Source organism: Protopterus annectens, chromosome 3.part1 (genome assembly GCF_019279795.1).
Source record: "Protopterus annectens isolate FY-2018-M chromosome 3.part1, PAN1.0, whole genome shotgun sequence".
NCBI classification, from domain to species: domain Eukaryota; kingdom Metazoa; phylum Chordata; order Ceratodontiformes; family Protopteridae; genus Protopterus; species Protopterus annectens.
Window position 1 is genome coordinate 537987467 of NC_056732.1, and position 16130 is coordinate 538003596.

At 38.1% G+C, this 16130-nt stretch overlaps 1 protein-coding gene across 4 annotated transcripts in view; it reads right to left on the reverse strand.

The window, feature by feature from the left end:
• The window catches only part of LOC122798203 (sodium channel protein type 4 subunit alpha-like), a 2607519-nt gene that overhangs the window by 35503 nt on the left and 2555886 nt on the right, over positions 1–16130 (reverse strand). For all 4 annotated transcript variants that reach the window (XM_044066954.1, XM_044066957.1, XM_044066953.1 and 1 more), the window contains exon 25: positions 8507–8611. In XM_044066954.1, the coding sequence (XP_043922889.1) occupies positions 8507–8611 (105 nt within the window). The remainder of the gene's footprint in view (positions 1–8506; positions 8612–16130) is intronic.

Genomic DNA, 16130 nt, shown 5'->3' on the forward strand with positions numbered 1-16130 from the left:
TGCAGCCTATACAACACCACTATAGGCATATACAATGCACAACTTAGAAATCTATACCATCTATTATAAAAATATACAGTGTGTAGCATAGCAACTTGTACAACTCCAGTGTACAATGTACAGCACATCAGCCTGTGCAATTCAAGTGTACACATTTACAGTCTACAGCATACAAGTGTGTATAGCAAAATTATTTGTACAACCCCAGTGTACAATGTACAGCACAGCAGCCTATGCAAGCCAAGTGCACACATTTATAGTCTACAGCATACAAGTGTGTACAGCAAAATTATTTGCATGGACAATGCTCAGAATAACAACCTGTACAGTGCCATAATATACAACATAGCAGTCTGTGCAATTACACTGTACTTATGTATGATATACAGCACAGCAGAATGTGCAACTCTACTCTTTGCTTGTACAGTGCAGCATAGCAACCTGTATAACCTCCCTGTACACAAGTACATTGCACAGAATAATGGGTATACAGCCTCATTGCACACATATCGAGTGCTTGCCAAAGTTACATGTGCAAATTCAATGCATAGTTGCACAGTATCAACACAGCAACCTGTGCAACCCCACTGTACATCTATATAGTGCACACTGTAGTAGTGTGTGCAATTCAAATGTATAAAAAATGTACACACTCAGTGCATGCATATACACTGCACTGCATGCCAGCCTGTAGTACTCCACTGTACTGCTGTGCAGTGCACAGCATAGTAGCATATACAACAAGAATATAAACATATTCAATACATAGAGTAAAAACCTATATAACACTACTACATACCTATACAGTGTACATCATAGTAGCCTGTAAAACCCCACTCTAGACATGTAAAGTGCATGGCATAGAGTGTATACCAGTCTATGATGTGTATGTACAATGCAGAGTATTGTATTCCAAATAATGCCACTCTAAGTATGTACAATGGAGAGCATAGCTGCATGTGATCCCTACAGATTTACTGTGCTCAAAACAGTGGAAGTTTAGAAGTACAGTAATAACAGTTTGACAACATAGTGATCCCTACACCCATATATATTCTGTATGCCCACAGAGCATAATAGTTTTGGAATTGGATGAGTACACATACTATAACTGTTAGTATTAAGCTAGATGGTAAGAAAGACCAAAGCAGTTTAGAAATGTAATGAACAGTGATGTATCCAGCATGGATCTCTGTATAATACTGCACCTCACTTTTGGCTTTGTGCATTTTAAATGGCATCACAAAGTACATAATCCTGCTTGTTATTCACTCTTATTTGGCCATAATGCCTCCTTTTCTGCCCAACTACGCATGTCAGAGCAGTTATGCTTTTGCTGGGTTACAACAATTTTTGCGACCCTGCATATGTGTCATGATAAAAAAATGTGAACCAGCTTATGTACTATTTGTTTGTGTGATCGAACTGTAACAATCACAGACATTGCTGCCTTTAGACTGTCTCATAGTAAGGAACCCGTGTTTCTGAAAAACAGCTTTGTTTCAGTAGACAGCGCAGGTAAATGGTGTAGCACTCTGTTTTTATGTCATTATTGTTATTGATGCTGGACACTTCTGTCATCTCCCTGCTTGGAGTATATCAATACATCCCTTCTATAAGCACATTGCCCACCCCCCAGAAATGGGGGCTGCTCTTTTCCATGCTTTCTTCTGTGAACTGGTTCTATGCAGTGCAAGCCATTACTCAATAGCAGTGCAATGATTCAAACATCTCCATATTTTTGCAAAACCCAGACATACACATGTTCTAGTTTTGGGTCTGAATGCATTCCTTTCTTTAATAGTCATAGACTACTTGTTCTTCAATAGGTAACAGCAGACTGGGATTATGGTTAGGCACTAGTTGCTGCTTCCAGTCAGCCATGAAGCAAAACAAGCACATTTCATAATCCTCATTTATCCTCCATCTATTAGCATTTCCCTTGAACTCACACTCCTGATTGTTCCACAAACTGTGGCCTGAAGATCACCAATATTATGGGCAGGCAGACCTCATGTCTGCTCATGAGCAGTAAGAAGTGATACCTTCACTTTTTGTAGATCAGTATATGTGTATATACCTTTAAGAAGCTATCCAAGGGCTTGCACAAGTGTATAAATACTGAGCATGTGCGAGCCTGACTGCCATTTTCTAGTTAGCTGTTGAGATATAAGCATGCATGTATGTAAGATCTGTCTGTTAACTAGTTTGTTCATATTTACTGGTGCTGCTATCCATCCTGATGTGTATGTATGCATTAAAGCATCGGAACGAAACCCCAAGCCTTCTTGTTTTATATATTAGAGACAAACAAGTGATACTTTTGACTTGTGAGTGAATATGATGGTGTACAGCAGCTACATTTCACATTGATGGTGCTTTCTGTTGTACTTCACTTTTAAAGTAACTGAGAAGTATACTGATGCATTTTGGTATTTCTCTCTCTTTGCATCTCATCTTCCCCAAACTCACTTTGGCCACTAGTACTTGGTGGACATAACAGTTGTGTGTGGAATGAGAATAAAAATACAAATCTACCACACTGTAGTACTGGAATTGTGACGTTGCGAAATGTAAAAAGATGGAGATAGCAAAAACGATTGATATCTCATATTTGTATATTTTGGGATTCTTCTACTGAGGATTTTATTTGTAGTTCTGACTCCTGAAGCCTAACATCTAAAGTTGTAGATTAATGATTCTAAGTATATTAGGTTTGTTTGTGTCTTTCGGCTTTTCCCGGTTAGGGGTTGCCACAGCGGACCTCCGGTCCGCTAATGATTGGCAGTTGATTTTTACGTACCGGCTTGCCAGGCCTGATGCACAACCTTCAGCGAAGGTACGCCCTTTCACGCATGTCTCCACACAGAAGACGCTCTAGCTGAGAATCGAACTGGACGCACCTTACTGTGAGGTGACAATGCTACCACAGCACCACCACCACGGGTCTATTCTAAGTATATTAGGTAACAGGGATATATTGAGATATTTACAAGTTGCCCCTATCCATGAGGGACAAGAGTGCTAAACCAGAGGTGACTTTGCGGTTTCACATTAATTCATTTAAATTATGTTTGAATTGGGAAACAGAAGTACTTTGTTTTATGTGGAGTAGAAGCTGGTTCCACAGAAGTGGAATCCTCCGTGAAACATACTTTACCACATCATGTTCCACTTATGTTGCAGAAGAGACTGAGGTTCCTTGAGTGGTTGTTTATGTCACCATTGTGTAATAGGTCTGATAGGATAGGGTTTGCTGACGCTCTATACATGAGGCAGAAGTCACCTGTTACTAGTCTGCATGATACCAAGATGTGGGACAAGGCTTTGGGATGACACATATAGTTTGTTTGATTTAGGTCCTTGATTTTCTTAGTGAAGAAGCATTGTGGTCACTCCAGTTGTGACAAGTGACAAGTACATAAAAAAGGGGCATTATATTCAATTATTGGCCTAATGAATGCTGAGTAAAGTAGAATGATTACATCCCTGGAAATGGATGTCATACTTAGATACAAGCTGCCCAGAGAAAAAGGACTTCCTTACAATAGTGGATATGTGATGAAAGGACAGTTTGTTGTCGACTAGGTTCCCAGATTCCTGAGTACAATATTAACTTTCAGGAGAATGTTATGAATGTGATAGCTACAAGGGTTGAAGGATATGATCATACATTTAATTTTATTCCATGGTTTGATACCTTGGCGTTTAGTTTTAGTACATGGTTTGATACCAACTTTATTGCTGTTATCAGAGTAACTACTAGAATGGAAGAACTCAAAATGTGTAGTGGGGAGAGGGGATAGGTTAATTCCAGAATGCACAGTGACAGGTATTGTCATTAGAAAAAAGAAGTAATCATTTCTTTATTGTGACTGCGCTCTTCTGCAGGCAAACTGTTTCAAGGATATACATAGAAAGCAGGCATTCTGGTGGTAGCAGCCAGTGAAAGGCTGCAGTTCTGTTAAAGAATTGTGCCACCTGCTTTTTTTTCAAACTTGCAGGCCTTTGTTATCTACAAAGTTAAAATGAATGCAAATTTTTTGGGAAATGTGGATTAGTATTTTGAATATGAATGCTCGACATCTCTTGCAACTGCTGTCATAGCAATGGATTCCCTACAGTATTCCACAGCCTAAATTCCTTGCTGAGACATCTTGTTTATTATATAAAGCTGACTAGTCAGCTTCTAGGGAAAAAAAAAAACATTCAGTACCTTTTCTAGGGTGAAGGCCCTCTGCACCCTGATTTTGGAGACTTTACTCTACCACCTCCTTACTTTTATATAATTGCATATACAAATATATACTAATTCCACTGTCACTCGATTTGAATAGCAGAACCATCCAGAAAGGGTGACAATACAGTACTGTTACTGACCTATTAAAACAATGGTAAAAACTGCTGGCAAAATATGAAATCGACAAGTTATAACTCATGACGTTAGTTAACATTTAGGGAAGCTCATTCATATAAGCATCATTTAAAGATCAGGTAAAAAATGCAAAGTACTGGGCACATGGGCACTGGAAAAGAAACAGAAGTTAATGTTGCTGTGACATTACAAACTGACCATAACAAAATATAAAGGCATATACCCTTTCCCAGATTGCAATAAAATAGACTGAGTTAACAGTCCCTGTTGCTGGCAGACATGATAGGTCAGTATTAGTTCCTTTGGAGTGAACAGTACAGGAGGCTTACGTGTATCTATCCTATACCAGTGATTACAACGTGATCAAAACCATTTTGCTAATAACTACTATGACACTTACACACAAGAGAAATATTTCAATACATTACAGTAACTAGTGAATTTCAGAAGAGAAATAGATCACCGACTTTTATTAAGAGAAGCATGTTCTGTAGTTTTGATGTAGCATTTTCAGGCATCTTTGTAAAATGGATTACTGAACCATACTGAGTAACCTTTTTGAGTTAAAGTAACATCCTGGAGGTACATTTAAGAAAAAACGTGTTTGACAACTATCATTTGTATTCAGGAATAAAATCCAAAAGTAGTATCGGGGCTCATTTTGAAAACAGTCAAGGAGTCTGCCTTCTGTTAAGTGTTATGAAATGCTATGCCTGTGAGAATATGAAAATGGCTTGCCAAGGGATCTAATCAATGTGAAAAAAAAAAACTTCTAAGACAGTGGTACTTTGTGTAGAGAGTACGGATATCAAATTTCAGCCATTAATATGTCACATCTGTGGAGCCATCATCAGAGAACTGTATACATTTTGTAAGCAGATATGGCTGCTAAGTATTGGTGTATATTTAAAGTCACCAGATGTATGCTTATCTAAAACAGAACAAGTTACTTCAAGATACATATATAAAGGTGAGGGGATCACTGCCCTGATGTCACAGAACATATCTGGGAGACCTGCATACAGCATCTTCTGGCAAATACAGGAGCAGAACTGCTAGCCAATAAAGAAACTGGTATTATACAATGGAAACTCAGCAAAGCTGAGAAACATGCGCGCACACACATACACACACACACACACACACACACACACACACACACACACACACACACACACACACACACACACACACACACACACAGCACACAGTAACTGATCTGGTTACAACGTAACAGCAACCACGATAGACATGCATATTCCTGTCATACTGCAATCACAGTAACTTCTCGGCTTCGTAAAAACACCTTACTGGAACACATAATACCAAATCAAACTCTGGGCCAACTCCAAAGTGTACTTAAGCATTAGAAATAAACAAACAACATAATAAAAGGAAAAAAGGTTTAAAAAACACCTCAAATGTACACAGGAAGCACATAGTAACTGCTCTCCTTACAACACCGTACTGGCAGCCACACATTCACATTCCTGTCATATTGCAAACACAGTAACTGTTCAGCTTCATAACTTTCTTGGTATGCAAATGTAAGCTAAAAGCATTACTGTAAAACATATTGCTTTCCTGCACTTACAAAACATCAAAGGACACTACAGAAAGCACATTAATTACCATGCTCCCCTGTTTACCGCCCCTTCAGAAGCATGCGCAAGCCTTCTTACACATAAATTCTTTAAAGGGAGACAGTGTGTGTGTGTATATATATATATATATATATACATATACACACATATATATAAAACTAACTATAAATGCAATCTCTCATTATAGGTACTACGCTAACAAGAACTCAAGCCAACATCTCACATAGACAACTATCAAATCAGAAGCAATACAGAAACATAAAAAAAAAAACTAGAACAGCAAAACATACCAAAAGCTTTAAAAACTGAATTTACTTATATAATTATTTTCTAAAATCTCTTGAAAAATTCATAATAACTTGTATTTAAATTAAAAAAATAAATAAAACAGTAAACATGAAGTGAAAGTGTAGACTATTTTATCTCACAAAAAGTGGAAGAATATAGACTAAAGCAAACAAAAACCTAAATAACAACACAAACATAACACAACACAAAACAAACATCATTGTATAATAACCATAGCCCATGGCTGGTTGTGGGTAATTTCTGGATTGACCCATGGTTGGCTTTGTGAAGGCCTCATGACCAAACCACGCCAACGATGGGTAAATCCAGCATTACCCACACCCAGCCATGGGTTATTGCTTAAGAGAACGTCAGTGACAGAAGATACAATGTAGCAAATTCTGCAATCTAGTTAACAGGACTGAAAAATTCAAGACATGCATGAAAATCTGTCCGAACTTCATTGAAAGATATAGGATGATCTGCACAGTCTGATTGCTGGAAAACTTCTTCACGTTTTTGAAGAATGTAAAACAGGCAACATTATGTTTACAGTCTGGAATGTATGCAAGAACTATTAACAGTATCATGGGCTGTAAGAAGTGGGTACAAAACTGCTTCAAGTTTCAAGGGGTAAATGTGATTGCTTTTGGGAGAAGACTATGGGCAAAAGATACTTCTGAAAAAAATAGTACCCAGTGAAGCAGTGGAGAACCAGAAAGAAGAAGAATAGAGAAGTGATCTGTTAAAGTATTGATGAGCAGATGAGTTAAATAGTCATTCAGGAAAACAGCAGAGGCAAAGAACAGGAAATGGTCAACATCCACAGAAGCAAGGAAATTGAATTAGGTACATGGAGGGATGAAAGGATTAATATTCTCATGGATATATCTGCAACATAAGATGTTGCTATATATCTAACATCCATCACGGAGTACTATGTAACATGTTGGAATTATGAGGTGGTAGGGCTGAAGCTGATCCAGTGAATCTGGGAATGCTGCAATGTAAATCTGAAGGGAGGAAGGTAGGATAGGGAAGAGGTAAAGATAAAGGACTGTTAGTTTACTAATTTGTAAACTAGACAGAATCAGCTAAGAGTGAGAGAAAAGAGAGTTTAATAAGAACGGCAAGGTTTGACTAGGGTTGAGTCTGAGTATGATTCGGGATGAATATTGACACTCTGAGAGGGTGAGGAAGACGAGATGTTGACCACATTTGGAGAGTATATAGAATTCTAAGGAGATTTGGGGAAGAATGTAGGAGTAGAGAAACTAGAGAGAGCCTTGGGAGGGAACGGAGCTTAATTCTGGAAAGGTATTAGACATCAGGGCCAGGAAGTTTGTGGATATACAATGATTGTGTGTGTGTGTGTGTGTGTGTGTGTGTGTGTGTGTGTGTGTGTGTGTGTGATGTGTAAAGAAGAGGTTCTGTAATACTAGAAAAAAGAGCATGGAGAAGTTTGACAGAAATGAAAAATCATAACATTTCTTAAATAATTTAATTTACATAGAACAGGAAAAATCAAGCATTTGGAGAATAAACACATAAGACTTATGATGTTCTTCCAGAGTAAAGTACATAGGCATTCCAGAATTATCACCTACACTATCTTCAGTATGTTCAAAGAGGCAGTTTCAAATGCTAAGGGAGGTCAGTGACATTTTAGTGCTTACATTTTTTGAAAAAAACATTTTATTCTGAATGAGTTGTGCTCTGGATAGGGTACTGTACGTCATACTTTCAAAGCAGCCCAAATGTTGTGCTACAAAAGCATGTGCTGCTAACTATAGAAAGAGGTACTTTGTAGTGTCCTGGTTACACAAAGTATGAGGGCTATCTTTGTCCAGCTTACCCTTAATATTCTGCAGCACACTTAGTGCTGCCTTGAGTACAACACCATGCTTGCAGTGTTAGTGAATCATACTTATATAACACATGGACTGATCATTAACAGTGCCTCAAGACTGTGCAAAGGTGCAAACCATCCAAACATGTATCTGCAAAACATGTTATTTTTAAGTGGGATCTTGCCAGACATGTTGCACAGTGTAGCTAGTCTGTAGATGAGAAACGTTCTTTAAAAACAGCTTTATGGAAAAAAAAAAACAACAAAATATTCTAAAAATTATCTGCATTTTGACAGTTCTGGAATATTTTGAAAAATAGTTTAGGTGTAAGTTTTGTTCTGGGTCTAGACTATTAACAGTAAGACTTTAAATTAATTAGCCCTGCTTACCAGAGGCCTTGGGATGGGTTTCTGTGGCTTCTTTGATCCCAGTTTCTTCATTGCATTGTAATATTTTTTCTGCTCTTCTGTCATAAATATATCCTCTCCTCCTAAGTAAATAAATATAATCAATCTGATTACTTTTCCATTGCGAGATATAGTTTTACACAGATACTTTTACACACATACAATACTATAACTGCAAAATCTTCTAACAGCATCATTTCTTAACATAGAGGAGAATGCACAATAAAAAGATATCATCCGACACATGGTATGTTTGGAATCATGCACATTCCCTTAAAAATTAATGCAGGTTCAGAAAAAAAATAGAAAAGCTGCAATATATCCAGGTGCTCCTTGTTTTTATTTGAAGGCAAATAAGGAAATATATAATTATCCTTTCATTTTTTTTAATTTTTCCAAGCCTTTTGGTTTTCTAACACTATGATGGGAATGGACCCCATTCCTAAGTCAAAGTATGATTAAAGTTCATGAAATTAGTATTGTTTCTATCTTTGATGTTAGCCAGAAGTGCTCTTTGCAGCATCAGCAATGTGCCCAGTAATGACTACTTCTACGATTCATACAGAGTTAAATGCATTGGTAACATATCTAAGTACGATTGTAAATTCTTTTTATAAGACCATTGATCCTACTACTATTGGAACTGTTTCTTCAGCATTGTCCTCATTTATGTCCGCAAATCCTGGTATTTAATGAATTTGTGTCTCTCTGTACATAAAACACTGTAGTCATTGAATTTAGCAATTTCAATGATCAATGTTAATTTTGCCCTCTTTTAATGGACTAGTATGTCTGGTTTTCTTGCATCTATTTCTGAACTGTTGGTAATGGTTGATCCCATGTAATAAAAACTTCATCATTTTCTATAATGCATTGTGGCTCATGTTTCCAGTGCTTTTCAGCTACTTCAGTATTATAATTACAATTTTAATGGTATAATTATAATTTTCACAAATACCTTTAACACAGAATTACTTCATATAATCAAACTTTTACACTTCAAATATCTTGCTTGTTTCAATTTCATCCTCGAAGCACTTTCTACTACAGTTTGTTAATGCTAATATTTATTATATTATATCTGCTCTGCTGATGATTGATTTGCTTGGCTTGTTGCTCTGTAGCTAGTGTTGTATTTATTGTTTAAATTTGTGTTATTTTGAATAATGTTATTTTTGCCCCCCCCCCCCCCCCATCGGGCCTCCGCTAAAAAAGGGTATATGCCCAGTTGGACTAACCCGGTTAAGAAATGTCAAATAAGTAAACTAAATAAATAATAAATGTCTGCACAATCCCCAATGCAACAGTCTTGCCACATTATTATGCCTTTCAGTATACAGTCCTTCTGCCATTGATATATCACAACCAGCAACAAGATGTGCAATTTTTCCATTCTGATTTATAAAACCTACATTTGTCTGTTTCTTCCACATGGACTTTGTAAACTAATGTGTACCCTTTCATTGGTATAAAAGTGTCCATGATATTCTATCCCATTCAATACAAAGTATATTCCTTTCCATCAAACTGATTTCAGTTGCATATGTAAAGAAACTGTTTAATAACTGACTGTGTTTATACAGGAAAACATCCTCTAAGGTATATGACATTCACAGGCAGCAGAAGCCAGCAATCATTTTACAAGAAAAATAATAATAATAATGAGCCATTCAGCTTTCTTTTAAACAAATTGCCTAGCTAAAGACAGAGGTGAAAAATGATCAATAAAAAGATAAATAGATGGGCTATGATGACTTTATCTGGTATGCTAGCACAGCTATGTGTAAGCAGAAAGCTAAAATGCTGTGAGAAAAAAATATATTCTTCAGTTTCTTTTCAGAACTGTAGGATTTAGCATGTGGAGTCTTTACTGGAAAGGAGAAACAGGGTAAGACTGCAACATCAGAGAGAAATGCTGAATGATTTTCTGCTACCCTCACACGATACAAAGGTAGGACAGAATGTTGGCGTCGAAAATAGAAAGTAGTAATGATAAACAAAGTCGTAATGCACACAAGTTAGGTGAGCTTCCTGAGTGTTAATGATTTGATGGCAATGCTTGTCCAAACACACACGCTAAAGTCTGCAGACTCTTACTTCTCTCTTTAAGGCTGAATGGTAGCAGAGAAATAGAGGATGGCCGCAGGAGCCCCCTTTCAAAGAGCTGTACTAGGAGGCAGCCAAACAACAAGCAAGTTAAGCACTACTTCTTCCCTGAAGAAAAGAAAGGACATCATCGGGCGTGTAGCACTTTGCCTCACACATTCTGGTTGGAAAAGAGGTAGAGGAGGAGGTGGTACCTGGCATGCAAAGATGGATATGTAAAAACCATCCCCGAGTAGACATAAGATAGGCTTGATCAGCATGATAACAACAACAACTGCACAGGTGCTGGTAATAGTGCCAAGACAGACTTGACATGCCAAAATCCTGTTTCATTTGAATATGTTAATGCTCATGTTTGCATTTGTCTTCATTATTTAACTAAGCCTCTTCCCTGCACATCAGATGGTTTCATATGTATTGTTTATTAATTTATGCAGTCATTCATTAATTTACTCATTAAGTCATTCATTCCTCTGTGATCTGATAGTTCTCCAAACTTAAAATGAATGTTTAGTCTCCCACTTGCTAAGTGTATATTTCGCATTACTGGTAGTTGTCAATTATGTCACATTCCAAGGGGGTCCCTGTCAGAATACCGTATACATAAGTAATGAAAGCATAATTACATTAAAGGAGTTCAAAAAGGCATAAGTCAGTTAAGTCCACTGACAGCAGTTAAGGCAGTCAGATATAGAACTGGTACAGAAAATTGGATCATGGCCAAAAGGGGCCCTAAGTAGTTTAATGGACCCCCCCCCCCATACCACACACATACTAATGTCACATTACTTGGCTAATTCTCCCCATTTACCATAAAACACTGTTCAAACCTGTTACTATGTATATTACTTTTTTTTTTTTACAATGACTTTGGCTTCATATTTAATTTAAAACATTTATTTCATATTTTACAGCAAAACACTGACAGCCAGTTACTAAACAAAACATAACAAAACAGTCTCACATTGAAAACAGGCTTGGAATCAGGAAGAGTAAAATTCTCTTCCCCTGAAACTCATATTTATTGAAAATGCATGTGGTACTCCATTAAGCTACAGGAGATAAGCTGTGATTCATAGTCAAACAGCATATGGTGAAACATTAACTGGCTGTTATGTGAAGGGTGCAGAAATTCAAAAGACAAATGTGTGACATATTTGTTAGCAGCTTGGGACAGTCCACTGGATGGAAGTGATCCTCTTCAGGAGCAGCCCAGAAGCACTGTCTGGTGAACTGACTTGGTTAGAGTCAGAGAATAGATAAAGAAAGGCAGAGGAATCAAATTATAACCACTTGTATGACTGTAAACTTCAGATATCAGCTTAAAATCAAGAGAACACGTGAATTCATAAATAATAGGCCAGAAATGTATCTCTGCTCAATGTTGTCAGAATCGTGCAGTAGAACCCATTGTAACTCCCTTCTACCCACTCAACCTCTTAGCTTACAAATCAGAAACAATGACCCAAAAATCAGGAACATATTTTAAATATTTCTCTTATATACTTGCTGCTGGAATGAAAAGCTTTACATAACAAGCAATTTCTGAAGGATAAAAAACTACAACCAAAAAACTTGAAAAACACAAAAGAAAGTAGGAGTCCACAAATCGCAAATACCAAATCCACGAACGTTTATTTGTTAGCGCTTTCATGCACGACAAATACATGCACTTCTTCCTAGTGCATGTATTTGTCGTGCATGAAAGCGCTAACAAATAAACGTTTGTGGATTTGGTATTTGCGATTTGTGGACTCCTAATTTCTGAAGGATACAAAGTCTGAAACGTATAGGTTCACAAGTTCATAGGTGTATACTAGAGCCTTTACAAGCCTAGCCCACAGAAGTGCCCTGGCATCATGCCGGCATTAGTTCCCGGTGCCTGAATCAAGTAGAGCCACTGGAGTGATCCTCGGAGTGAATTTACTATTTCCCATACACTCATCAAGATTTCTCTTGAAAAGGGCCAGTGAGGTGCTCTGCTTGACACGTATGGGAAGTCTATCCTGCAGCATGGGCAGTCTCTGGGTTAGGAACCTGTCCCTCCAGCATATTCTGTTGATTGTGGTAATGAGGTTGAGGTCCCTGGAGTGTGTGGTGCAGAGGGATTGGGATTTCTTTAGGTGTAACATTTCTAACAGGGGTGGTTCAGACATGACTTTGTAAGTCAAGCAGAGATTGCCTCTTAATGGACGATATGAGACAGAGAAAAGCTGAAGTTTTTTAAGTCTGTCCATGAAGGGCATGTGTTTAAGGCCTAGGATCCTGTTTGTGAGGTACTTTTGTCGCCTTTCCAGCTGTTGCAGGTGTTTAGTGAGGTACATGCCAAATGGGGCATTATACTCAATAACTGGTCTAATGAGGGAAGAGTAGATAGAAATGATGACGTCTTTCTTCCTGGATGCAAAACCCTTGGTAATGAGATGTGGCACATAGAAGAATTTTCTAACCACAGTGGCAATTTGGTGGTCAAAGGAGAGTTTGTTGTGAACACGTGTCCCCAGATCTCTTATAACGCCTTCAGTGTTCAGTGGGCTACTATCAATGTGGAAATTAGTGGGAGCTGAGGTTTTCCCAAAGGAAATGGTGACACATTTTTTGGCATTAAGCTTAAGGCCATTGTTTCGACACCAGTCGGTGGTCTCAGTGAGGCCTTTCTGTAAGATGTCTACATTATTTGGGAAGTTCATAATGGCTCCTGGCTTGCAATTATCAGTGAACTTGGTCAGTCAGAGTCCCTCTATGTTGGCCTGGACTTCTGAGAAGTAGATGCCAAACAGGAGAGCACTCAGGACTGATTCCTGTGGGACTCCACTCGTGACTGGTTGGCAGACTGACTTATAGTCTGCTACTTTCACACTGTGCATTCTATCTGTGAGCCAATTTGCAACCCATCTAGTGGTATAGGGGTTGATGCCTAGTTTTTTGAGTGTGTCAATAATTCCTGAGTGGGAAATGGTATCAAAGGCCTTGGCCAGATCAAGGTAGGCTGTATGAACTGCCTTACCCTCATCCACGCTCTGGTGACTGACTCAAAGAAGTCAACCAGTTTAAGCAGGCATGATCTACTCTTCACAAAACCAAATTGCATGGGATACGGAGTTTTAAGATTCCCTATATCCTTATTAATTAGGTCCATGATGATGTGTTCCATAGCCTTACATATCAGACTCATCAGGCTAATGGGGCGATAATTCCCAGGGTCTGTAGTCGCTCCCCCTTTATGGAGAGGGATGACTGTAGCAGTGCGCCATTCTGTAGGGACAAAGCCTGAGGTGAGGCTGATATCCAGTGTTATTGTGTTTAAGTTTTGCACTTATTTATTGAATTTATTTACTGGGAAGCCTAACTGGGCATGGGAGTCCTTTTCAATGGAGGACCAAGGAGAAAGACTCCTCACAAAATTACAGCACGTACAGTAAATAATACAAAGCAATGACAACATGGGAAACAGAGTAGGAATCACAAGCAAAAGTACATCAGTAGTATACAAATGTGAGTACAACAGTAGTATACAAATGTGAGTACAACTGTAGTATACAAATGTGAGTACATCAGTAGTATACAAATGTGAGTACAAAATAGTACACAAATATAAGTACATCAGTAGTATACAAATGTGAGTACATCAGTAGTATACAAATGTGAGTAAAAAAGTAGTACACAAATGTGAGCACAAAAGTAGTGTAGAATAAGCTGATATAATACAAGGAAGCAGATACAATCTGATACTATACACACAAGTTTGTTCTTATGTAATACTTTGTCAAAGGCGCATGGTGGATTACTTGGGCATCTTATAATTAGAGTAATTTAGGAGGTTCCTAGAATAGAATAACAACAGAATTGTTAGCTACGGTCAGGGAATGTCATCTACATGGGAAGGATACAAGGGGTAATTAGAAGTGGTTAGTAAGAGGAGGTGGATTTTGAGATGTTAATACAGCAGAGTACCGTGACAAGGTAGATGAGATAAGAGATATGGCATTGATAAGTAGGTTAGTTTGATGTGAAGATTAAGTTGCAGTGGAGGTCACAGATGCGGGCTTAGGTTTAGGACTAGTTTTAGCCAGGTGTGGTACAAGAGCAGACCCCATGGGAGTGTGAGATGCTGCTTCAGATAAGTATGATTGGTTTTAAGTTCATGCTTTACCTCAAATAGAGAGGAACATAGTTGCAGTTCTTTAAGATTCAGTAGAAATCCAGTGAGACTCCTGTTGTACTGTTGGATTTGGTTATACTAAGTAACATTTTATCACCAGAATGGAAGGGTCAGCAGGGGGAATAGCGGTATTGTATAATGGTACTGTTAGGAGATAGATATTATTGCAGTGTGTGGAACAGGTAAATGTAACCCCATGACAGAGTACGAGCCAGTTCAATGGTTTCAATGCTAGGCAATGATGGGTACTACTTGGCAGGTTACAGGCAAACTTAGCGATTTCATTACAGGGCCGTTAAAGTTTCAGTGGTTCTGAGGAAGACCGATTTGTGAGAGTAGTAGAAGCGCATAGTATGGTTGGTAGGAGATGGGTTGAGGTAATGCTACTTCTAGCACAGATGGTGAGGAATGGGTTTGCTCTGTACATGCTGCAGAGTTTTTGGTGTGCCTTCTTTGTCACTTGTGTGATATAATGGGTAAATTATACTGGTCATCTATGGGCATGCCTTCATTGAAGGTTGGGCATAGAGCTGGCACCTCGGCGTTTCGTAAAAAAATCTACTGCCAATGATTAGCGACCGGAGTTCTGCTGTGGCGACCCCTTACCGGGAAAAAGCCGAAAGAAAGATATCTATGGTCACTCTGAGTAGTTTGTACGAGAGACTAATTCTGTTTTTGTATTACATGTTAAAGTAATGGTAAATAGACATTTTTGTGCAGTATATTGGTTTGACATGATCAGCATTAGTTTAGTTCTCTTGGGTTTAAGGAAAAGGTGAGGGTTAGCAAGCCAGCTTTCTATAGGAGAGAATGATTGTTGGGTATTTTGTTGTAGTTTGGTCTGGATTTAGATCTACAAATGTGTTTGGAGTTGTTTATGTATTATATGATACTGTTATACAAGGAAGCGGTGTGCAGGTCATTGACAATCAGACTGAACAAGAGTGGATCTAGTATGGATACTTTGGGGGACTTTTACATGTGATGTTAGAAATGGTGAATAATCATTTTGCCATTTTATGGTTTGCTGCCTACCTGAGAGGTAATTCTCAAATTAGTGTAGACAGGTATTAGCCAGGCCTTGGGAGGAATGTTTATGTAATAACCTTTAAGGGTTGACTGTATCAAATGCCATTTATGAGTCAAGAAATGCATGGAAAAAAGGTTGTTTGAATTTCTGTTTTGGCTGATCATGTTCATAAAACTTGACATTTCTGTAATAGTACTGTGGTTGGGTCAAAACTTATGTTTGGTAGGGGAAAGGAAATTATGTGCCAGGATGAAATTTAGTAAATGAGATTAGATATACTTCTCAAGGATTTTGTTTGACAGAGGTGA